The following is a 26659-nucleotide window of genomic DNA, read 5'->3' as shown; positions in this document are numbered from 1 at the left end:
GTATTGCCTGAGGTAGACTCAAAAATATTTCAAACCCAATCCTTCAAAGCTCACAAAATGTACAGATCACATATTTTGGGTCTAACATGCAATTTATAGCTTATTAGATGTTTTGCCAAGCTCCTTATCAATTTAACCTTCCATATAGCAAGGATGGCGGTAGCAAGCTTCTGCAATTAATTATGGTTAGGCAAGAAAAAATTGCATGATTTGCTATTTAATAGTAAGGTTTTTTAGTGTAATAAACAGGAAGCATTTCTTATTTTACTTACTTCTGGACCTGTGGAATGTACTGTTTTTAAAAGTTTTGAGTACAATAATGAAACGTGAGAGGTTTTTTTTACTTCTAATGAGAATAGTCTCCCTTGAGAGATTTATCTGTCCCTCTCAACTATTATCTTCCACAAACAGGTAAAAAAAGACCTCTTTGTTTGGCTTACATATAATTAAGCTATATTTGTGACATCTTTCTCAAATCTCACTGATTTTATCTTCACCATACTTTAAAAAAATACAAATACTTTTTAATTCATAGGTTGTAGTTCTGACAATACTTACTGATGGTTGCTGTAGTAAGTAAATCCTACAAAAGGCAGTTGGTTGCCAACAAATGCTTTTGGTATAGGGAACGTTTCTTCTTCTCCTTTATCTTCCTCCAGATCATCAAAGTTACTAGTGTCAATGTCGCTACTTAAATCAGGCACAACTGGTGCTACAGCTACCAACAGTATAGACAAGAATGACTTTATTAGAAATTGTATATTTGAAAGTATAAATTTTTGGGATGAACAGTATATGAATGATATACATCACAAAGACACTTAATCCCTTATTGCATATGCTGCACAATAAAGGTAAAAGATTTCCATTATAAAAAATTAAAAATCAAACCTTAATTAAAGTAGTAACATTCTGCCAAATAATTTTCACCAAATAATTTTCACTGAGAGAAGTAGCCATTTACACAAACTGGCTACATAAGTGATTTCAACTTAAAGAGGTAAAAGAAAACTCATTCTAATGGACTCTCACAAAATTCAACCTTTGTCATCATTTGATTTTCAGAAGCGTTGTAACTGATCAGTTCTATGCTTGAGGATAGGCTTCTAAAGTTTCAATATAGATGTAACGCCATGGTACCACACAGGTTCAAAAGACTCCTAATACCCTATCCTAGTCACATTAGTGATTTTTAAAAAAATCATATAAGGCATGACTTATGGGTTGCAACCTGCATTCAGAGGAAATAAAAAAAGATAGTTTAGTTGCAATTAATTTGTACCATTAACTGCAAGAGGGTGTGAATTTCTTCAAATTGGGACCTTAATGAATTGTGGACATATATGCCATGGGCTCATTATGATTTTTCTCATTTCTGCCAGCTTTCCTAGACCATTACAGTCTTTCCTGCAGGATGTGATTCGCTGGCATTTGGGCTCCTAGACAAGGGCCGCAGAGAATTTCTTTCTCTTTGATAAGTTATTATTTCTCTTCTTGCTCTCAATCTCCCAGGGGAAATACAACACTGAAGACTAGCCATTATTCATTCTAGAGGGAAATTGCAGTCAGTCTCAAGCAATGAGGCAAGGGCTTTCGAAAAACCCTCCCTGGGAAATCAAGAGAGCATTTCCTAGAGTTGTTTAGCATGCTAGCTGCTGGTGATGGCAAGATGACTCTTACACAGCGAACATGAGTTTGAGCAGAATCAGACTGGAGTAAGTTGAACTTCCATGATGGAGTAGGGAGTACTGCTAGATCCTAGTTTACAGCTGGAGGTGCGGGTCTCCTCTGTGGCATGTAGAGATTTTTAACAGCTCTAATGAACATGCCAACAAACACGTGTTCCTCAAAAAGGTGTGACCTGACCACAGTGATCCATGACTTGATCACATCCAGGTCAGATTATTGTAATGTGTTTTTATGTGGGGCTGCCTTTGAAAAACACTCCAGAAGCTTCAGAACTTCAAAATGCAGGATTCAGGTGAATAAAATAAATAAACCAGGGAAGGATACAGGTCTTTTATTGCCCCTGCACTGAAATATCTGCACTGGCTATCCATCTGACTCATGGCATGATTCAAACGGGAATTTCACACAGCCCAAATAATGTACTTTCAATCCACTTTCACTGCACCTTAACGATCGTTTGCAAGTGGATTTTGCCAGTTCACACAGTAAAATCCACCTTCAAAGTGCATTGAAAGTGGATTGAAAGAGCATTATTTGGGCTGTGTGAAAGTGCCCAAAGTGTTGGTTCTTACCAGTAAGTATCTGCTTCCCAAGCCCTACTCTCAGTGCCCCCGCCTACAAATGTGAGGTAGGTGGCAACCAGACCAGGTATTTTCAGTGGGGGTGCCTCACCCTTCCAAGGGAAATAGGCAACTCCCCCTTTCAAGGGAAAAGAGATTTAACTTGCCCTCCAGCCCCCAGGGGGCAAGACCTAAGGCACTGCTGAATGAACTTCTATTCACAAGGAGAGAAGAGTAGGGATGTGCATTTGAAGAAAAAAATCAGAATTCTTCAGATTCAGATTTCAAGGACAGTATCCATACTAGTGTTCCAGATTATTCATTACCCAGTACCTTTTTGGAATTCGTATTCAAGGTCTTTCCCCCAGTATTCTGATTTTGTGTGGGTGTGTGTTATTCCCTAAGGAGGAATCTTTGTTGTGGGATGGACTGTCAGTTATTCAAGAAAGGACACCAAAACTGCAGGTAACCTAGCCCTGTCTATCCAATGACTCACCAAGTTTCAAGAGGATTGGGTCAAAGGGTCAAATTCTACACACCCCAAACAAGGTGCCCCCAGCTACCCTATTTTTTTCTATTGTTTCCTATGGGAAAGAATTCCCATGTTTTCCCCAGGGCAAAGAACCCAATAGCCAAACACACAAGAGCAACCTCTCGTCAAAAACCTTCAAATGAAAACAGAACCAATATCAAACCAGAGAATCAAAACCAAGTCAACCTGGCAAGGAAAACTATTTTTAAAAGATCGCGGGGTGGGGGGAATGTTCCCTCTCCCAGCCAAAACAAAAAATACAGAAAAACTTACAGTAATATTTTAAAATGATGTCCATGGAAGATGTCAAGGCACAGAACAAGAAGGCAGGCAGCAGACATTCAAGGCACAAACCAGAGCTGCAGCAGCACTCAACAAAATCTAGTCCCGAAATGGAGTAAAGCTGCAGGTCTGTTTTTTATCCTCTTTGCCCATGCTCAGAAAGCCATGAAGGGTTCTAGTGATCCCCCTAACGTTTGATCCCATCGCCTGGGACAGCTGCCTCCCACCCTATCCCTTCCATTGCTTGGGATCCTTGTAATATAGAATAAAAACAAATGGAAGATTTGGATCCTTAAAATGCCAGCCCCAAATATTTCCAGAAGCTTCCAGGATCTGATTACTAGTATTCTGTAAAACCAGAATATTGCTCTGGATACCTGACTATATCTAACAAATACCAATAGGGTATTTTTTGGATATATATTTGGACCAGAATTATCTGAATGCACACCCTTTAGAGTTCTTAAATTTTTAGCTGTGTGGGAAAATATCCTTTAAAACGTAAAGAGCCAACATTTTATAGGTTCCGTCAAATTGTTTACAGGCAAGGAAGTGTTTTCCATTAAGAATATTTGAATTGTATTGTTTGCCACACAAGAAAAGTTGCAAGTTGCTTCTGTACAGAAAGATACTTACTGTCTCTCAGATTTTCCCAAGCCCACTGGTCATTTTTGAAGAACAGATGCCGCTTGATTTCTTCTACACCATTTCGGCCTAATCTGACTTCCCTGTAAAATTGAATTACCTTTGAATATAAACACGGTCCTGCTGGCCAAGAATTAAACTTTTTTTATCATTATGGATAATATGAAATTTAATTTCACTGAATTTCTCACAAAACACAGAAATGCCAATCTGTCCATGATTGCTTGGGTGGAGTTTTTTTTTTTTTATTGCCAAAGTTAAAACAGTTATGAAATTAAGTTGCTAAACAGGTTATCGGTAGCAAATAGCAGCAAAAAATCTTCACCAGACACCTCATAACATGTTAACCTAAATTCTTATCACCATAAAATTACTGCAAAACAGGGATACACATAAATGCATACTCTGTGAAAAGGCATTCAATTCTCTTTGCCAGACATAAAGGGTATGTGAAAACAATAAAGGGCTCAGTCTTGTTCCACACCTGGACACAACACCTATGCACGGGGGACACCTAATAGACACAATATCACTTTGTTTACTTTATCCAGCTTATTAGCATTCAATACAATTCCCAAGTGCATTAGCATGTAGTACTCAATACAATTATGAGGCATGAAAGGTATGAGCATGCATCACATCCCCATCCAGCTGCCCCCAGCAAGTTATACAAGCTCTGGTATTACAAATACATGTTAATGCAAGTGTATGCAGTAGTACTTTTCAAACTGAAAAAGCTGTTTCTGGTGGGAAAAACTGGGAACAGAAAAGCGGCATTGAGGGGCAACTCTCCACCACAGATTTTTTCTATGATCCAAATCAGATCTCTCAGCAGCAATTCCCCTTGCCAGGGTTTCAAATATATGTTTTGCATTGTTTAAAATCTCACCGTGGGGACAGAAATGGGTCAGAATGGAAAGAGTTAACTGCCCTTGTCCTGTTTCTCCACTGTACTTTTCAAATGTAAAAGGGCCATAGGCATGGGGGCTACCCTTAAGTATGTTTGGTAGTATCAGATTTCAAAACATTAACTTTCTATAATTTTCACAAGCCAAGAAAAACTTTGCACTAGTCAGATACCCCCCTCCGCTCAAAATGCATGTTCCTGGGCCACTATGTATCATGACAATGTCTTTTACATGAACAGAACACTTTCACAGCCAAAACAGTTTCTAGTCTATACTACTCTTGACACTAGATTTATCATTCCATCATTATTTTTGCTTGTAAAATAAAATTTAATCCAACTCTGCATTTTGCATTTCATAAACTGGACTTCCTAAGATTAAGGAAGGCTCACTCGTATTAAAATTTGGACTGATAAATATTATACAAGTTAGAGTACACTTGGTGTACAGAAAAGAACCATTACAAAAAAAACTGGAAACAATATATCAAGAAACTCAAGTTTAAATTTCTAGAGCAACCCTGAAGTGAGGGGAGTTGCAAGGCACCCAGGGACAATGCAGTCGCGCTGCTTCCTGAGCAGCTTGTAGAGGCACAGCTGCATTGAAAATTCAGATTTTACCCAAGCCCCGTGAAACGCCCCATTGAGTTTCACGGGGCTATGCCATCCATTTCGCAGGCCAAGTTCGTGCCGGCAAAATGGGGCATTCCCAGGGTGAAAGGGCTCAGGAAGCTGATTAAAGTCAACCCCGCCCCAGGAACCTGTCCTTTGACGCCAGCAAGAGCCCCTGCACCAGAAAAACTGCTGGTGAGACTCCACTAGCACCCCTGCTGCATGGCTCCCCAGAACCAGTGTAAGCCCCCTTGCACCAGCATTAGTGTCCATTTTCACGCTGCAAGTGGCACTAATGCCAGCACAGGGGTCACGACAACTCCTAAGCCGATTTAGGCCCCCCCCCAGGATTGCACTATAAATGTGCTATACAGGTTTATGCATAATCCTTATTAAAACATGATTATTATTTAACAAAGTAACATATTAGGAGCCTAGTTTAAATTTCTTTTATTATCTAATGCACCTATTACAGCAACAACATTATACCTTATCATCAGAACAGATGGCTTAACAGCATTATAACAGTTGTGTGTTTTTTTAAACCCTTTGGTTATTGTCACCAAAAAATGAAGTGTATATAAAAAAATCTGTCCAAAACTCACACTTTGACTCAGAAAGTATATTGTATTTTACCTGTCAGTTAAGAAGGCACAAATAAGATTTTTTGCATCTTTTGAGATATCATTATCTTCGGGGAAGCTTAAAGAATTCTTATGGTTCATAATTTTACTGTACGTTCCAACCAATGAATCAGCATAGAAAGGTGTATCCCCTATTTTAAAAAACACATATACACAGTGAGAGAAATGAAAAATTAGGTCAACAAATAATAGCTACAGGAAGCAAAATATTAGGGAAGACAAGGGAGAAAACAGGTCAGAGTGCAGCCTATGCAAGAACTAGACTATGCAAGAGACTAGACTATGCAAGAGACTAGGATAAATGAGCAGAAGTATGCTTTTCCCATTTTAAGATTTTATATAGTCAGTATGCTCCAGTTGAGAGCCAGTTTGATGTAGTGGTTAACAGCAGTGGATTCCCCACTCCTCCACATGAAGCCTGCTGGGTGACCTTGGGCCAGTCACAGTTCTCTCAGAATTCTCTCAGTTCATACGGAGGCAGGCAATGTAACCACCTCCAAACTTCTCTTGCCTTGAATACCCTACGGGGCCGCCATAAGTCAGCTGTGACTTGATGGCACTTTCCACCACCATGCTCCCGTTAAAACTCAAATACCTAAAATTATAAAAGGAAAATGCTAATTACCCAGGTATGCTAAGAATCCAACAGCAATGCTATATGTCCATGGCCTTAACTGAACAGATTAAAAAAATTTCATGTTCTGTTTAAACAGCTTTTCATTTAAAAAAAAACCCCACATACCTCCTGAACAGAAAAATGATGCTGTTTTCTGCTACAACTAAGAGCCAAACTACTGTTCGTGTTTTTGAAAAGACCCATTTTTGCTGCTCCAGATGGATATACCTTTACAAAAATAATAGCTTATTCCCATTTTTTCCAGTAAAGCTCACAAAAATTGACTATCAAAGGCCTTTTCTGCATACACAAAGTAGAAGGCAGATGGTATGCATCGATAGCCACCTGCTATTCTATACCATCTGCCTTCCTTTCATGAATCCTGTTTGGTCATTATTTATATAGTTATCCGAAATTTTCCCCTAAACATTTGGCCATTATAGCTGCTATGATTTTGTAATCCAAATTTAATAACAATATGGGTCTACATAAGGAAACATTACAGGGATCTTTATTAGGTTTAGGGATTACAACTATATTTGACTTTGTCCAATTAGCAGCTCTTCGCATTTCATCTTTTAATTAATTAATGAGTTTCAGCTGGTAGGGAGAGAGTTCCTCACAGCATGCAACATAAAATTAATAAAGTTATATTAAATAGTAAATAATTAAAGGAATGTGGTTTCTACTAAAACTAATTGTAATAGTACTTCCACTCAAAAATAATGTCAGTTTTACTGAGCAAGAATTTCTCCTGCACAAAATTACATACAAAATAACAATTTGTAAATAACAAATAAATAATAACTACTGAATTAAAACAGCTATTTTAAACAACTTAAATACCGAACAAGAAATACAGTTAATGGCGTTAATAAAACACAGATCCTTCTGATACTCACCAACAAGCATTTCATACAAAAAGACGCCAACTGACCACCAGTCACATTCCCGCCCATAGTAACCATCACCACCTTGAGATTTCAATACTTCTGGAGATATATAGTCTGGAGTTCCAACAGCTGTATCACATCGTACCATACCTTCCTACAGAGAAGGAAAATAGTCACTCAGAGAAATTCACATGACCCTTTGAGGAAAATTCTGAATTTTGGCTCAGAAAAATATTTCATGATTAATGCTGAAGCCCATCAAGCATTTCAAACACTGGTATCAAAAGAACAGTTTTTTTTGGGGGGGGGGGTGTTATTCAAAAGCAAAAAATTTTTTGAACTGTTCCAAGTTTAATTCCACAACAATTACATCATGAAACAGGGGCATTATGAATAATTACTGATAAGCATCTGCCCTATAAATGTGGCTCAGTTTCAAGAGGAACTGACTGGGCTGAAAGTGAACTATGCCCACCAAGAGCACATGGTTTCCCTGGAATTTTGAGGACCAGTATATGAATACCCATACGACCCTGAAAGTTCTGGCTACGTGGCCACCTCTGGGCATCGTTTGAGTCTACCTTTCTCTATAAGAGGACAGTTTCTTCCATGAAACTGCTGAAATTGAAGCAGAGCCATTGTTAATGAGGTAAACGTGGAGTCAGCAACACGATATGACATGATTGCATACACCTCACAGATCTCAAGAATGGTTCAGTCTGTTAAACAACAGTATTCTCATTCACTTGACCAAAACTGATCAGTGACTAGCACTAGGCCTCTCTAACTATTTTTCTTTGTATGAATAAAGTTGACTAAACTGTTTTTTATAGCATACTAAAAAATTTATACTACTACTAAAAATTTACATTTTTGTATAGCTAGCAGGCTATACTTCACCATTATTATCAATAAGAATTCATGCAGCCAGCATAAATATGGATTTCTGATCATGTGTCCCACTTCAGAAAAAACCTGGGACGCTCTTGGCGTAGAGGTTAATTCAGCATTTAAACATACCAACCTTATTCATCTTCATACAGGTACCAAAATCTGCTAGTTTTAAATGACCAGATTTATCAAGCAGCATATTATCAGGCTTTACATCTCTGGAAAGAATAAAGCAAATGTTTTTATTGACCTAGGTTTTCTTTTTTTTTAAATCTGCACATGCAACATCACAAAAAATATATATTTGCAGCATTTGGCCTGAGCTCTGAGGAACAGAGAGATTATTAAGCATTGACTATACAACAAATGTGTAAAGCCAATATAAGAAAACATGGGTTTATTGGCAACATGTGGTCATGGGTGATCAAAAGAACGTATCCCTTACATGCAAAAGTTGGACTTATGGGGCTTAGAAGTGAATTTGAAAACATGGGACGGGTCTCAAGTGAGTTGCCATTTGAGTATCAACCTCCTTATGGATGAGGGTAGAAGCACAAAATAATTATATTCCTTATACTGCATCACCTCCAATTTGTTTGTTCTCAAGATGAAAATTTTACTAAGTTCAGGAATGATTATCACAGAAAGGTTAAATCAATGGCAATGTTTACATTTTATTTGAATGCAAAACAGTTGCTGAAACACTGGCCTCAGATATTAAGAACAGCATACAAACCTGTGAATAAAGCCCATGGAGTGAATTGCATCTAATGCAAGAACAACTTCTGCAGTATAAAATCGTGCCCATTTCTCAGGAACATCATAGTTGCTCATTAAATTCACCAAGTCCCCACCAGGCATGTACTCCATCACCATATAAAGGTAACGGTCATCTTGGAATGCATAAAACAGCTAAAGAAGAAAATAAGTAAAATCACTATCTCGTTCATCATAACGTAATACTTCTTTTCAAAGCATAATTCCCTCAAATATTTTTTAAAAATCATTCCAAGACTATCACAAGAATAATTTCATTCCTGCTATTGAATTGCACTTACTACAACAGTTAATTGGTTATCAACCAAAAATCCAGGATGAGACAGTTTACTTCCATATAAAATGCAGCCCCATTTACTTGAAAATGTGTATAATCCAATTAAGGTGCAAACCAGTTCTCACAATAAACCCAATAAAGACACTACAGGAAATGTTGTAAATTTATCATCTACATATTGCCTAACAAAAATACCAGTGTAAACATGGGCAGCTTTCTAGCACAATTTATAGTTTCTATCAAAGCTCCTTTGCAATGACTCAATAAAGATAGGTGAAAAGAGGGAACTATTCTGGAGACATGAAGACCTGGCGGCATCATGGAATTTGGAATTATCTGGTGTAATAAATTGGATTGCTTCCTAGTGTACTCTTCCTGATCAGAAAGGCTTCCTTTCCTGAGGTTTATCAACAAACTGCGGGAGATGGAATAGGTAGAAATATGGCTTAAGAGTCATTGTTGCGGAACTCATTCCAAAAAGGTGGCATATAAATGATTAAATAAATCAACCACAGGACGGAAAAACCATTTAGAAATTTCACCCTCAAATCCTATAAATTTTCAGGAGCCTGAGCTGGCTCACTCCCCTAATCATTTGGGGGTGGGGGGCTGAAACAACATTTAGCTGCTCTCAACATTCTGCCCCTTCTGGAACATATTGTCCTCTAACTTTGGGCAGTTTTTTGAGGCTATTAATTTACAAAGTCTCTTTTTCATAGTTGAAGAATACCATGAGTATGCAGTGACCCTACTTTGTCTGTAAGTGGCCCCTATAATGCTGCTTTCATCATCCACATAGACGCCCGTCAGTTTATTAGATACAGTAATAAATATAATAGCATAATAGTTACAAAACATTTCACTGTACATCCAGATAAATTATTCAGTATACCTGCACAACCCAAGGGCTATTTGCAAACGCCATGATATCTCTTTCCTCCCAAAAGAATGCTGAATCTGATCTTTTTATCATCTCGAACTTGCTCAGAAGTTTCATGGCATAGACCTTTCTTGATGACTTGTGCCTTACCTTTAAAAGCGAATTTTAAGATGAAGAAAATATTAGAATAAAAAAGACACAGTCCATTCTACTCTACGGATCTTTGTGTATCTATCCCACTGGGTCCTCAACCAAATGCAATCTGTGCCAAGTACACTGTAATAAAACATCAGTTTCTTGAATAGGAGGCTGAAGATGTTCATGGCTAAGGTTCTAAAGTTGTGTTTTAAAAATATCCTACCCGTATGCACAGCTTAACTATACACTACATATTTCAGTACCTTTCCTAGATTTAGGATTTTATGGCTTGTATCCTGTGCCTTCATTCTATATGCAATTCTCCTCATCCAGCGCTAAAGCAGTATTCCACTGCAAAGCTTGTTTCCTTTGGTGCTCGGCACTTCTACTTGAACAAGACCAGTGTTTTTAAAGGGCCATAAAATGCCCAGAGTGAAAAGAATGCATGCTATGCAGTGGAGGACCACATATGCAACAGACAAAATGAAGAACACACAGAATAGATGCATAGGATCCAAATCTATATTAAGTTTATTGAAATTGAACAATATTTCATTTATTAGCCTATTTTCTATAACACTTTTATATTTCCCTGATGTTGTTAATTGAAACCTTTCAGGGACCAGAGCCATGTGGGTTATGAGCAATTAAAGAAATTGAAAGATGTGAACAAAGACTGTTCCTTCCTTTAAAGACAAGAAGCACCAACAAGGAATTTAAAGGATTTGAAATATTCCATATAATTTTTCCTTTTAAATGGAGCCTTTCATTACAGGGGTGTTTTCCTTTTCCCCTTTTCTTAGTCAATTTTAAAAGAATACTCCCCCCCCCCCAAAAGTAACACTTTATTTTGAGTAAGAACAGGCTGCATACTACAAATGAGCATCATTTCTCATTTCTGAGGAAGAATGGAACTAATGTTTCAACCTAAGATCTAAACTCTTGGCTCAGTTGCTGAAATGACTTATGATCTGAAGTGACCGTATTGGAAGCCTCAGCTGTAAGCAACAATACTGACAGAACCAAGACCAATCAGACCAAGTCTTACTGATGTTGAGGCCCAAGCCATAGTGTGTGATAATAGGACATGATCCCACAAGGTTATCCTAAGATGACTGGAGCATTTGCTGCAAGCCTGTTTTGTGAATTTTGGGGAATGTGGGCACATTCTGCCCATGCCCGTTGCTCAAGTGGAGAAGGCAACTGTTATGGGCAGTTTACTAGACACACTTTTTAAAGGTGTGTGTGTGTGTGTGTGTGTTAAGTGCCGTCAAATCGCTTCCGACTCATGGCGACCCTATGAATGAAAGTCCTTTTAAAGGTAGGCCACCGCATAATAGATGTGTAGCCCATTAAGGGTATCAAAAAATGTCTAAGAGAAAAGGGTAGAAAACTGATGGAGAGATTAAAAAGAAAATCCTACAAAAAGGGGAATCTAGTGTATGATTTTGTAAAGATAAATATTCCAACTATGGAGCAAATATCTGAATGGAAAGGGGTAGCCTTCCTCCTCGAGGTATGTCCTTTATTATCCCTTTCTTCAAAGTGAAAGAATGTCAAAACACATTTTCAGCTTAGCTCTATAAGATTCTGAATGGCAGTCAGCATAGTGTAAGCCCTGGTATATCCACACACATAGACTACCAAAAAAACAAAACCCCTCAAAATTAATGCTAACTATTTATCACCTCACTTTATGCCTATCAATACTTTATCCCTCATAATTATAATGGGATACACTTCCTTCATTCTGTGTACTATGCTAGTTCAGTAATAACACACAAAGACCAGTTCTGGTTGATTTCCACACAATATTACATTCCAGTTCTCTTTACATCAATATGTAAGCCATAATCCTATGTATGCACTTACCATAACCTTTAAAGAAAATCACACCCATGTTACAGAATGTACCCCATTCTGTTTCGACAGAGGAAAAGCACTGGCATAGTGCCCATAGGAGTGTTCATTTTTTCGTAAATAATATTTTAAAAATAGCTTCCTCTTACAAAATTTCCAAGTTAAAATAAAAATTCTTGCCCTGTGAATATATGAAATGATAACCTACCAACTGAACTTCCCCAAATGCACCTCTGCCAATCACTTTCACTACTTCATAATCTTCAGCTTTCATACGGAGATCTCTGACTTTGCTTATTGTGTCCTTATCTGTAAAGAAAATACAAGGAAGAATTGTAGCACTAAACATGAGCATAAATTCAAGGCCTTAAACTTTCATATAAAGAAAAGCATAGTGAGTAACATCTCATTCTATTTATAATTAGTTTGTTGCTTTCTTGCAACATCTGGTGCTTGTTAAATACCCAAGTTGTTTAAGACAAGAACTTGTTTCTTTCCCCCCTCTCTTGTTGAAAGTGTCTTCTTTGAATCTCAGCACTTATTTTCAGTATCATGGCAACATAGAAATGTGAATCACACAATACAATAACTTCACTATAGAAATAAATCAGAAAAACATTTGAAATTTAACTTTACTGAAACTCATATCGGAAGCAAGAACCATCAAAGCAGAGACAATCTGCATGCATCACAACATACATATTATACTAACATGAATTATTAATTTATATAACTACACCAAATTCAGGGCTAACATACTACATACCTAAGTAAACATTAGATTCAGTGTTTAGCCCTATAGCTATTTGTAATTTAAAAAAAAAAAAACCTTTATAACACATAAATCGAGAAGCCTTGCCATTTTTAAGTAAAGCTATTATACTGGTAAATGACAATAATTTACGAATTCCCAATGGTCACATATCCAGTTCCAAATTTGGTAACGTGCTATTTTAATCCACATGGATCAACACTGGCCTGAGATTTTGCAAAAAAAACTTCCACATTTTAGCTCTGTGCTGAAATATGCCTTTTCTAATGAAACAGTCAAAAGGAACAATATTTACATCCTAGAATTATGAATTAAATGGAATGTTGAGAGAAGACATACAGCCAAAAGGTTGTTTTAAAAAAACCCAAAGGATAAATTACTGTATCTGTGTTCTTGTACTAGGGGGTAGGGGAGGGAAGACAGCAAGGTATAGCCCGATCTCGTCAGATCTCAGAAGCTAAGCAAGATCAGCCCTGGTTAGTATTTGGATGGAAGGCCACCAAGGAATACCAGGGTTGCTTTGCAGAGGGAGGCACTGGCAAACCACCTTGGTTAGTCTCTTGCCTTGAAAACCCTATAAGGGGTCACCATAAGTCAGCTGCAACTTGACGGCACTTTACACACACACACACACACACACTAAGGGGTGGAGAAAGTATTCACTGTAGCTAGGGAGTACAATAAGGACAACATTCTAGAAGCCAGATAATTTACCTAGACCCTTTGGACACAAACTCCCATTAAAATTCAGCTGTTAAGAATATGGAGATGATAAAATCATAATCATAAAAATATTTGGTGTTCACTATCCATTATACTTACAATCATTCAAGGTAGTCTCTGTGTTAGTATTCATACAATGCCGATGGAAAACTAAGATTGAGAAAATACTAGCTAGATGCCATTGGTCTCTAGTATCAGAGAATCTGTTTAATCGAATTAGAATAACAAACTATAAACACATGCTTTCAGCTCACCATTTAATTTCAAAGGGATTTTTTAATTATGCATTGTGTAAAGCAGTACTTTTGTCTGTCCTCAACTGCCTATCAATTGCATTCAGTGGTATCAAGTTCTTGCACTATAAGGAAAACTCCATCAACAATACATAATTTTATAAACCTGTCATACCCTCCCACTTTTCTAAAATAAAAATTCATTATTGGACATGTCCTATAACTGCTTGATCATTTGGTTTGTCCTTACTTTGCACTCTTTCCGTTCTCTGGTAACTTTTTTGAGACTGACCAACTAGAACTATACATGGTATTCCATATGTAGCTGCCCCATAAATTTCAATATACGCGGCATGATGTAAGCTGTTTTATATTCACTGCACCTACTGTAGCTTCCAGATACTTTTCAAGTACAGATTCAGATAAAATGCACTGCACTGATCAAATCTAGATGTCACCGGGGAATCGACCACACTGGCCAGATCTTTCTGAAGACAGGCCACAGGTGGATCATCAGCTGAAGCTGGTGAAGGGCATCCTTGGCCACAACTACCAGCTACTTACCCAACAGGAGCCCTGGGACCAAACTTCAAACTCACTCTTTTATAGAGAATGTAATCTCATTCAAAACAGGAAGAAGAGTTGGTTTTTATATGCCGATTTACTCGACCACTTAAGTGGTAGAGCATCTGCTTGGCATGCAGAAGGTCCCAGGTTCAATCCCCGGCATCTCCAGTTAAAGGGACTAGGCAAGTAGGTGATGTGAAAGACCTCTGCCTGAGACCCTGGAGAGACGCTGCCAGTCTGAGTAGACAATACTGGCGTTGATGGACCAAGGGTCTGATTCAGTAGAAGGAAGCTTCATGTGTTCATTAAAAAACAATCTGGCTTACAATCACCGTCCCTTCCCCACAAAAGGCACCCTGTGAGGTAGGTGGGGACGAGAGAGCTCTAAGAGAGCTTTGACTAGCCCAAGGTCACCCAGCTAGCTTCATGTGTAGGAGTGGGGAATCAAACCTGGTTCTCCAGATTAGAGTCCACCACTCTTAACTACTACACCACTCTGGCTCTCCTCAAATCCTGAGCCAGTCTTTTTGGCCACCAATAGTACCTCTATCTTGTTGGGAATAAGCTACAATTTACTGGCCTTCATCCATCCCAAAATTGCCTCCAGGCATATCATGACAGGAAAGTTTACTTAGGAACCTTTAGTGGGGGGCTGTGTTAAAAGTTTTTTAGAACTCCAAATACAAAATGCTTGGAAGGTCTCCCCTATACACATGATTTTTGACTTTCTCAAAAAACTAAAAAGTTAGTGAGGCAGGAGTTCCCATTTCAGAAGCCATACTGATTATTTCTCAGTAGTGCTTGACTACCCATAATTTTAATATATCTAATAATTTTTCACTATTTGCAAGGAACAGAGGCTAAGAGACTGCTGATTTCCTCGGTCATTCTTAAAATATTGTTAAAAATTCATATGTTGGCTATTTTCTAGTCCTATGGAGAGCAGACCAAATCTAATGATGCAGATAATCTGAGTACTTTACAAATTCCTCAGTGTAAGCCATCCAGACACAGTACCTTGTTTGTGTTTAATTTGCCAATTAACCCTAGCATGTCATCTCTTATCACATGTATTTAATTATTTTTAGTCATCGTATGTCCAAGATATTTTACTGTGAAGACGGATACACATATTTCATTTAGCTTATCTGCAATCTCCCTATTTTCCTTTATCATTATGTTATCATCTAATGATTCAATGGCTTCTCACACTGGTTTCAGATCAATACATTTCTTTAAAAAGATACTCTGCCACTCAACTAAAAGTTTTAGAATTCTTTTTAGCAAACTAGCAAATAAAAGCTATTAACAAAAATAACAAAAATATCTATTGCATACTTGCTCTAAGCCCGATCTCATCAGATTTTGAAAGCTAAGCAGGGTCAGCCCTGGTTAGTTTTGGGATGGAAGACCACCAAGTAATACCAGGGTTGCAACACAGAGGTAGGCACTGGCAAATCACCTCTGTTAGTCTCTTGCCTTGGAAATCTCATAAAGGGTTACCATAAGTTGGCTGTGACTTGACGGCACTTTACACCACCAACAGAAATAAAAGATTTTTGAAATTTTCAGAAATTTGTCAGCTCTAAACATCATGCATGCATGAAATTATCAACTGGATCATTGGGCAACTGGATCATTGGAATCCACATAACAAAACTAATCACCAGATCTAACTGGACATAGGAAATTAAAAGAACAGAAATGCCTGAACATTTATTTATTTATTTATTAGACTCCTTACCTGCCCTCCCCAGAAGAAATTACTTGTAAATGTTAGGCCATCAATTATTGCTACGCTTCTGTTAATTTTGAAATTCTTAAATAGCCCAACAGTGCATTCCTGAAGTGGGGGGCTGAATGCTCTTTGAAGCCAGCATAACCCCTATGCCAGCATCAGTGCCACTTTGCTGTGCAAACTGGCACGGGCGCCTGTTCAGTGCCACTTATGCCAGCAGCGCACAGCTCAGGTTCTGGCTAGGGCCTCTCGCCAGCATTCTCCCTGTGCAAGTCCCCATGCTGCTATCCCAGCAGGTGTTCCCAGGGCATTCTGGGGGGCAAAGCTGCCATTAGGCAGCTTCCAAACCCCTTTTAGCCCGGGAACACCTCACAGGATGGCGGTGGTCCTGCACCACCTTTTTAGGAGGCGCAGGACCACTTTCCCCTATGGGGGTAAAAGCCTTTTTTCCTGGTTTTATTTTGGAAAAAAGGCTTTTTTCTTCTCTGCAGATTCAGGGAAGCCTCTGAGGAAGCGTCTCAGCTGTGCAGTCCTGGCTGCCACGGTCCCCCCCCCTTCAGGAATGCACTGTCAATAACCATTTGTAGGTTAATCTCTGTGGCAACAAGAATGAAAACACATTTTATGGGAAAGGAGGTGTGGTCATACCCTAGTGAAAGAATTTGCTTTGAATTGTGGCAGTACATTTCAGCATGTATAACTACCGTGCAAAATTTTAACAAAATCTATTACTATCATGCACCTATTTGTTGATTAGGAGTGTTCCATAGAGTTAGTGTTTTCCTGTTAACTTTCTTAAACCACCACTCCACCTGTGTTGCCACTTCTGCTATCAAAAGCAAGGAGTATGTTTAATCTTAAGATTTAACATACATATATATTTTAGAAGTTCTCATTTAAGATCTACTGGGTTTTTTTTTTAACCCTTTTCTTCCTGGAGAAAATTATCTCAAGCTTAAAATTTTGGATTGAAGTAAATCAAATGCATGGGATGAGATGTGAATGGCAGAAAAATTCACAGTACAGTTAAATATATGCTTATCAGATACGTAAAGAATAAGTTACCTAAGACTGTAACGCTAATAAACTGATCAGTGGAATATTATCCACAGGCAAATATATTGTATTTTTATTTACTTGACTATGTGGATACAAACTATTTTAATATAGCAAATGTTAACTTGGCCTTTTATTTTATTTATTTGTTTTATTTTGGCAGGTTAAAAAAAGTTCACAATTTCATGAAAGTTGTTTGTTAATGATTACTTGATCCAGAGAGTTCCAAAATAGAGTACAAACCATTCATCTATCATTTCCCCGAGACCATCCACTCTTCTTGTGGAACAACAGGACCTGGAGAGAACTGAATAACAATCCTGCTGGTCCCTGTAAGGCTGGACACTGTAGAGACTGAAAAGTATTACATACAAGCCACTTCTCACCCCATGCGCAACATGAACCGACACCCAAATTTTCCCTTTCCACAACTATGTACATGTAGCAGGGTAATCTCATAAACACACCAACATTATCAATGATTCCTGCTATAATCCAGTTATCCACAAAGCACTGACAAAAAAGAAGAAGGTATAAAGTACCATTTTATCAACTAGGGCATTATTTTCAATAGAAATCTAGCATGTAAATATACTTACATTTGTTTAAGAAGGTGTCTATGTTTTTATTTTTTCTTAAGGCAGGGAAATCCAAGTCATACACCAGTGCATCTAATCCATCCTGAGGAACAAAAGTGACAGATATCACAATAAAATATGCATTAGATTTCATAATAAAATATGAATTATATTCTAATTTTAATATATATTACAATATGCTAATATTTCACATTAACTTTTAAGTTTAAAGGTGTGTGAAATGCAAAGGATTCTTTACATTAAAGCCAAAATATTTACACATAGAACACTTTAGTTCTCTACCATTTAAGGAAGAATCAAACAGTCTTACAGTCACCTTCCCTTCCCCTCCCCACAACAGACACCCTGTGAGGTAGGTGGGGCTGAGAGAGCTCTAAGAGAGGTGAGACTAGCCCAAGGTCACCCAGCAGGCTTCATGTGCAGGAGTAGGGAAGCCAACCCTGTTCACCAGATTAGCGTCCACTGTTCATGTGGAGCAGTGGGGAATCAAACCCGGTTCTCCAGATTAGACTCCACCGCTCCAAACCACCGCTCTTAACCAATATACCACGCTGGCTCTCAACTGTCCTCCTCTACTCAGAGCAGTGCAACTAACACTTTTGTGGTCTCAGTATGTGATTCTACAGTCTACCAGTTCAATACACATTTGCCACTTATTCACATTTATCACACTAAAAATTCTGTGCATCTGATACGAAGGATTTCTATTGAAGTACCACATAGTTAAGACTTCTTTCATTAAACAATACTCCCATGAAATCCCAGAAAAGTACCATAATTTGGGGAACAGAATTAAGATAGCCATTATGCCATGTTAATAAAAGGATGCTCAAAAATGACTGCCAACAATTCCTGGGATAAGTGCCCTCATTCCCACCCCCCACTTCTACCCACTTATGTCTGTTCTGCACATGAGATTTATCTATGACAGTTTCATCCTCCAGACCCACAGAAGGAAGAACTTAAGAAATTCCACCAATACTTCAGCAGCTTGTCCCCCACCATCAATTTGAGCCTGGACCAGTTCATATCACAGGACCCTTTTCTGGACACACAGCATTACTTTATACCCCAAACTCACTAACTGGTACACACATCTACATGTATGTTTCCAACCACCACCCTGAGCACACTACACAATCCACTGTCTACAGCTAAGCATTCTGTTACAAACACATTTGCTCCAGTTCTTGGCCAGGGACCAAAGGACTCATAATAGGCAGTCTTGTGATTGCCACACCTACCCAATCAAGTGAAAAAAACTGACAAACTAGGCAAGACTGCAACCCCAAAATGGCCTACTACAAGACATGCTCAAAAGAGATAGAGAACATCACTAGTTGTCACCTATAACTCCCAGATCTAAACCAATCTAATGTATCAATGTTATACAGCCCTAAAAACACAGCTGTGCTTATTACCTATAACTGATAATAATCAAGTGGTGGACTGTGCAAACACACATGGGAACTGTGCTTGAGCAGGCCAGCCACAAAGAGTAAAAAGCTAAACTGCCACAAGGCACTCTCCCACTTAGGCATGTTTTCCTTCCTTTTTCGGAGGCTATGGGAGGCATCTGACCCAGCCACCATAAAGATGAATACTGTTTCTCTCCACAGATCTTGGAAGGGCAGACTTCTCCCCGAGTTGGAACCAGCAATCCATCAGGAAAGGAGCTGATGGTCACATGTCTTTCCCGAGTTCCTCTGTCCAGTAGTCCTTCCCGACCCGGGTCCCACATGGACTAATAGACACATAAGCCAACTGAAGCCAAAACATTGCAATTGCCATAGCAACTGCAGCATCTAAGCCAGCTCCAGTAGGAGGCCTGGATGTCTCATATGGGAAGCCCTCTTGCCATGAGACATCTGGAACTCCCACTGGAGGCAGCTGAGATGCTGTGGCTATTACAGCAATTGCAATGCTTTAGCTGGGAGGCTAAGTTTTACCTTGGAATCACAGCACCGGGGGCTCTGTGCTACACCCATGAATGTTCCATGCTAGACACTAACACCAAGGCTACTAGTTGGTGCATAGAGAAGAGGCCCTTTGGAATGGCACCAACATCAGAATGTTGGACAACAAGGTGTCAGTTGTCCTTTGTGCAGTCTGGAGGTCTTCTGAGGCTGGTACCCCTTACTACCTACAGCCAGATGGCGACAGCTCTGGCAGGCAGAGGGAATGCACAAATAGTAAGGACTGTAAGGCATAGAGATACAAGGAAACAAGCACTAGATTGTGGGGCTTGCCATCTGGGGATTTAACCGTGCAACTTGGTCTCAGTTGTTGCATCCCTAGTAGAACATGGAGGTTCCTCTCTAGCCCTTATGGATGATAGCCTACAACAGGAATTTGCCTGAAAGAGACCCTTACTTGCTAAGCAACAATTATCTTAAAAGCAGACTTTATCCCCAGATGATTCTTTATTGGAGGTCTGGCTTGGAGAGGTATAGTTCAATGGGAGCACAGGAAGAATGTCAACCTCTCATTCTCTATAGTGGCAACAGTGCACATGCACTGCAGTAGAAGGGCTTTACTGATGCCAATGGCAGTGGCTCACATACACAGCTGCACTCACACAGGGTCAGACTGTGTCCACATCAGTTAATTAGAACAACAAATGTATGTATGCTGTTGCATACAGTTTTTGCTTGATACACAACGTTGTATTTAAACACAAAGGAAGTGCCATACTACATTGCTGCTGAGTGCCACCAATTTCCAATAAAGAATTATTCTTGATTATTTTTTAAAAGCTAAAATAAAACAAAGTTCCATTCCTTTGGCTGTATCCCAAGCAACAATGTCCTTGCATGGTTTCCTTTTTTGGGCAGCGGGCACTGTAAGTTTTATAGTGACAATTTTATGTTCTATATTTTATTCAAATGCAACTGTGGTAGTTCTACTAAGAACTCAAGCAGGAATAACCCTAACTTTCTGTTGTTACTCAATACTTAATCAATTGGTTACTGAAGATTAAATCCTCAATTTACTACTTGCTTGAACACAGTTGTATATCTGATGAAACACTCTTGGTTGGACCAATCATTAGATCAGGAGTAGGCAACTGTTTGCAAAATCCCTCCCCCCCCCAAAAAAAAAACTCCTGCAACCTCTCTACCTGTGAAGATCTTGGTGTGCTGGAAAACAAAATAGAGGGGAGAGGTGAGGGTTGCACTTGACCAGAAGCATCCTGAGCGAGCCAATTCTGTTACAATACCAGCATCTCACAGCTTGGACTTGGCTGGTAGCTGTGCGTGCCTGGGAGGCAATGGCAGGCATAAGCCATACCTGTTGCCTTCAGCCTTTCACCACTGATCCCGCAAGTGCTGCTAGTGCCTTGGTTGCTTGAGGGGAGAGCTGGTGCGGTATGTCGTTGTCAGACTGAATGCCAGAGGTTGCCTATCCCTGCATTAGATCTTAGTTACTGCAGGCAAGGACAGAATGCAGCCTTTCATTATTTTAACTGTTTACTTCATGTGTGCCCTGCCTTTCTCCCCAGTGGGGAACAAAAGTGGCTTACTTTGTTCTCCTTTCCTACATTTTATCCTCATAACAACATGTCAGGTAGGTTACACTGAGAGTGTATGACTGGCCAAACATCATCCAACAAGCTTCCATCGGAGAGTGGGGATGTAAACATGGGTCTCCCGTGTCCTAGCTTGACACTCTAACCATTAAGGTTTTTCTGACAGCAGCAGCTGTCAGTAACAACTACAGATCTTCATATTTTTGTAATGTCATTGTATATTTGAGATAACTTTGGCTTGACATTTACCGAATTCTATTTTAATATTTTAGCTTGTTTATTTTTTGCTATCTACCATTATTTCCCTGTATACAGACAAGGGTTTCATGCTGACTGAAAGATGGCAAAAATGTACATTAAGATGGCAAAAAAAATGTTCTTTACCGTGAAAAGATAATACCTGTCAAGGAAGATTTTTTTTTAAAGGCTTAGTACCCTGACTGGCCGAGACCCTGGGAGCACACATAGGGTGGCAGTCATAAAAGGGGAGCTGTTCCTCTGCTTGGGGGCTCCTTGTTTGGAAACTCTTTGGCACATGTGTTTTTTACCATGAAAGATGACAGAGGAGAATGATGCAAAAGAGAGTTGCAGATGCACCAGGAACAGGGTAATCTTGCAACTGCCAAAGATCAGATGTAACATGGATTGTGAGTACTTAGCAACTGTCTTTTTGTTTTGTTTTATTAGTGTACCTAGATTCTGTTCTTTGCAAAACCCTGAGTTTGTTCTTTGCAGAAATCAAGTTTAACTGAACAAGACCTTACCCACCTGCCTGGCTGCTTGATGTGCTACACAGCTGGCTTTGGAAAACATTCATTATGACCATTCTTTCAAAAGATGAACATGGTAGACATGAGGCATGTGTCCTACATTACCCTACACCACTACATTACCCTACACCACTACTAGGTGCAAATAAATACTATACTCAGCTGTTAGACAAGCTGGGGGCTCAAGAGTGATGACAGTTTTTACTGCTTTTCCTCTAACTACATTTCTATTCTCACATATCACACACTGCCTTAATTCCAAAGGTAAATTCTGCATTTCACAGGGCATAAGGTATCTACTTACTAGTATTCTGCTTGAAGCCAAATCATTCTAAAGGGAATGATTGGCACAGACTGTACAGAGCCCAGCAATAGGAGACTACCAGCATTCATACGTCTTTCCTACTTTGGGGTTTTTCACCCAACTGCAAAAGGGAAGGGAGTCTTGAAGGCAATGCTGAGCCAATGCCTCAAGGAATACATCCACCCAGCCTACAAATCCAGGATTTGGCCTACTCGGAGGCATCATCTCATACTACATAAGAAATGTGATTATGACAGAAGTATCACAAGCCCTTTTTTTGTCGGTGGTCGCAGCCTTCACCGAGGTATCTTTTTGCATTCTCGGAGGTCAAAGCGAAGACTACCTAGGCTGTTACTATGGCGATGCAAGCGGCGAAACGCGCGAATATTCGTCTGCCTCCTGAAGTTAACCAAATTTTATACATCATTAATTTGCCATATAAAATCACAGCTGAAAAAATATATTTTTGGAAAATATGGACCCATTTGACAAATCAGAGTAGGAAATACTCCTGAGACTAGAGGAACAGCTTATGTTGTCTATGAAGATATCTTTGATGCCAAAAATGCTTGTTATCATCTGTCAGGATTCAACGTGTTCAACAGATACCTTGTGGTCTAATGCAAATAGGGCATTCCAATAAATGGATACGAAGAAAAAGGAAGAACAGCTGAAACTCCTGAAGGAGAAATATGGAATAAACACAGATCCACCAAAATAAGACCCTTGGCCTGTGTGAGGAACCTGGGTAAAATGGACAATTATTTGTTTTTAGTCCCTTTGTTATTTTCTGGACTGAAATCTCCCCAAAAATATGTGCGTCTGCTTTAATTTTTTTACATAGTGCTTAATTTTCTTTACATAGAACACATGATAATCCCAGATGCAGAGGAACTCATCACTGCAGTGTTAACGCCAATGTCTTTTTCTGGTTGGTGTTTCCAAATAAAGACTAACCAGTGGCATTTGTTATGCTGCTGACGAAATTCCCTGCAAATCAGAGGTTTATACAAGGTGTTGTGCATCATGAATATAATAATTAACCATTACAAGGCAAGGGAACATAAAAAAATTGAGTTACATATTGTAAATCTGTTAAAAGTATACACATATTTTTTCAAGTTTGTGTTTGGTTTGTGTCTTAACGGTATCTGTATACTTTCCTTGACCAGAATGCTTTGTGTTACCTTGAGTGGTGCAAACAGGATTATTTTAAATGGGTAAGCAATGAGATATGGATGTGGGAAGGGACCCTTGTTCTCCATACATCTACTCTTGCTGCTAAAGTGGAGCTTAATATTACTGTCCCCTGCAGTTGAGGTTGCTGTCTTCCAACTGGTTCAATGCTATGGTATTTTTAAGGTAGCCCCATAAGCCAAGAGAAGCCAGGCGCCTGCACTTCCTCGCTCGTCTGTTATAGCATAATGAAAAGTCTGGCACATCAGACCATGCAAGCAAGCTACAACTGCCTGGCTCCTCCACTGCAGGCTTTATAGATAGAGGAGCTCCAGGATGCAGCCAGCATCATAGCCAATCTTGTGTAAGACAAGTTTGGTTACTCTGCTTGCTTTTCTCATATGGGAGCTCAGACCATTTGGTGCTCAGGATTTATGTTATAAAATTTTAAAAAAAGAAAAGAAATGTGACTATGACAGTAGCATTTAAAACAAACGCATGAATGGTAGACACCTGCAAGGCAGCAAAGTAAGCCTTGGTATTCATTTTTGTCAGGCATTATTAGCTAGGTTTCATTGCTTCCACTAGCAAGTTTCAAGTGCAGCCTTATGCAGCAAATTCTGTGAATGCTCATGGTTGGCCTTCCCCCCCCCCCCCAGTCAGCACAAGATTTTAAGATACCATTCACCAAAATCATGCCCTCCAGTTCCAGGGGAAAATGGAACACTGGAACCATTCTTTGCCCTTTCTGTCTGTAGCTACAATTCAAGTTGTTACACATAGTTTACTGTTAACATTTTTATACTATGAAGTTGCTTATATTCAGGTGTCTATTGTATGAACAGTAGGCATTGCACAAGAATTGTCAGAGAACAGCTATGGAACTCTGACCTGAAGGAGAAGGGCATCACCTAATGGCAGAGACTAAAATCACACTCAATGCATCCAGAGGATTATGGAAAATTGTTCCCAGTTAGTCATCAAAATCATGCCTTCCTGTTCCAGAAATAAAGATACATGCTTTTTCAATCACCTTTTATTCTGATTTTTTTTTACAGTTTTAGACTCAAAAATATGGTTACCTACCTTACAATTACTATACACAGTCAGTGGACTTAGCAGGGTCTAACTCTGCTTAGGATAGCACTGTTGTATCAATTTTATTCTGGTCTCCAATAAAGCACTTAATTTCTTAATAGAATACACACAAATCAATTTAGTATTATTCAGGACCAGACAATTTGGCCTTAGCACCCAGCTGTAATGGGAAAGTACTTATGAAGTGGCCAGCAGGGGTAGCAGCAACATTAATACAGCCACCAGATTATTCACATTTTAAGGGGGGCAGTTGAGCCTAGCCCCTGGTAGAGTCAGCGAGGGAAGCTTTCAAAATGTACAGGGGACCACGAGAAGTTCAACAAGGACAGGCCTGTATATTTTGCTTTGCCCTTGATTGCCAGGCCTAGCTCCACATTTAATTCTCCCCCAAGCTCCCCACTCTCTTCTTCTTTCTCCACAGCATATCAGGCCAGTCAATGCAGGTCAAAGCACACCAGTGATATTGTGGGTGATTCCCATTAAGGAAGAATAAAAAGCCAATATTATCTGGCACCATTTAAACTGGGACTTATCTATAACCCAGTATTAGACATCTTCTGCTGGTGTCAGAATTCAGGAGCTGACTTAGTGCATAACTTCTGGAAGCAGCCTTTAGAAAATGAAAGAAATTCTTGAAGGAATAACAGATTTTACATAATACAATTTACCATCTGAGCTTAATTTCTGTGGGGTCATCTTAAAAACATCTTATATGATGCCTTGGAACTTGTCCTGGGTTTGATAATTAATGCCCTTATCTGTACTGCTGCACACTGGACAAAAACAAATCTGCTTCCACTAACATACAGGATGTGATTTTGCATTAATATCAAAATTAACATATTACAGTAGATTAAGATTGAGTTCTGGTAATAATAAATTTATTGAGAAATGGGCATTACTTATAATGCACTGGAATGAGGAGTACCAAGACAGAGTACCACCTTGGGGGGGGGGTATTGTAAAATGGCAGATGAGGTGGACCAGCAACAAACTACCAATACTGTAGAAGAACCTTTGGATCTCATCAGACTCAGTCTTGGTGAATTTCGAGGCAGGTTACATGCTTATGACCAGCACTTAAATATGATTCTGGAAGATGTCGAGGAGACTAAGACAACAACAGAGGTTTATAAAATCTCTTCATAGGTTTCTTCATCAATCTACCAAGCAGAATCTCCCAATGCTGTTTGTCAGATAGAGTTGTACTTGTGGATCCTCCTATGAGGGTTGGCTGAAACTATAAAAATGTACCACCTTAGGGTTCTTTGTCATTGTTATAACCAAAAATTTGATTGGAAATTAACTCTTTGAGGACAGTGAAGAATTAAATATCTAGTAAATGAACTGTTGCCAGATAAAATATTAATACAACATTGAATGGGGATATCCAAACAATTTCTAAAATATTATCATATATCTTAAAGGTAGTAAATATTTTACTTCGCATTTGATTTTTCATGATTCATATATGTGTGTGTATATGTTTATATGGAGGTATGTACTGTAGGAAATATAAACATACCAGGTAATTTGATATTGCTGCAACTGGCTTCTCCCTAAAATTAAACTATTGTAGGGCCCACAAGAAGTGGGAGCCAGAAAGAGATGCCTCAGGGAATTAGGCGGCAGAGATATATATTTAGGATTATGATGTAATGCTCAGTATCTAGACAGAACATCTAGATGTGTTTCTTTCCCTCTTATTTACTTTTTCTAGTTGGCAATCAGCTGTTGTTTAAGAACAGTTCACCATATAGTTCTGCATGACATTTGTTTACTTACTTCTTGAATACTTATTAGTGTAATGGTTACATTTATGTATCTGCTTTGAGTTATGGGGGAGGGGAGGAAAAGGCTACATTACCAGTTGTAGGCAAGATGCACGACT

At 39.0% G+C, this 26659-nt stretch overlaps 1 protein-coding gene and 1 pseudogene across 3 annotated transcripts in view; one reads left to right on the top strand and one right to left on the bottom strand.

Annotated features, from left to right (window-relative positions):
• The window catches only part of ROCK1 (Rho associated coiled-coil containing protein kinase 1), an 86170-nt gene that overhangs the window by 48084 nt on the left and 11427 nt on the right, over window positions 1-26659 (bottom strand). For all 3 annotated transcript variants that reach the window (XR_008933493.1, XM_056854878.1, XM_056854879.1), the window contains exons 2-10: window positions 17892-17973; window positions 12412-12512; window positions 10218-10355; window positions 9008-9183; window positions 8405-8489; window positions 7390-7534; window positions 5864-6002; window positions 3700-3791; window positions 559-718 (exon numbers count right to left, since the gene is read on the bottom strand). Coding sequence is in view for 2 of the 3 variants with exons in the window: in XM_056854878.1 (XP_056710856.1) it covers window positions 559-718; window positions 3700-3791; window positions 5864-6002; window positions 7390-7534; window positions 8405-8489; window positions 9008-9183; window positions 10218-10355; window positions 12412-12512; window positions 17892-17973 (1118 nt within the window). In the remaining variant the exon portion in view is untranslated. The remainder of the gene's footprint in view (window positions 1-558; window positions 719-3699; window positions 3792-5863; window positions 6003-7389; window positions 7535-8404; window positions 8490-9007; window positions 9184-10217; window positions 10356-12411; window positions 12513-17891; window positions 17974-26659) is intronic.
• LOC130482064 (U6 snRNA-associated Sm-like protein LSm3) lies at window positions 25735-26006 on the top strand (annotated as a pseudogene).

Source organism: Euleptes europaea, chromosome 8, assembly GCF_029931775.1.
Source record: "Euleptes europaea isolate rEulEur1 chromosome 8, rEulEur1.hap1, whole genome shotgun sequence".
NCBI classification, from domain to species: Eukaryota; Metazoa; Chordata; class Lepidosauria; order Squamata; family Sphaerodactylidae; genus Euleptes; species Euleptes europaea.
The sequence above is the reverse complement of the archived record's forward strand: the minus strand, read 5'-3'. Positions and strand labels throughout refer to the sequence as shown.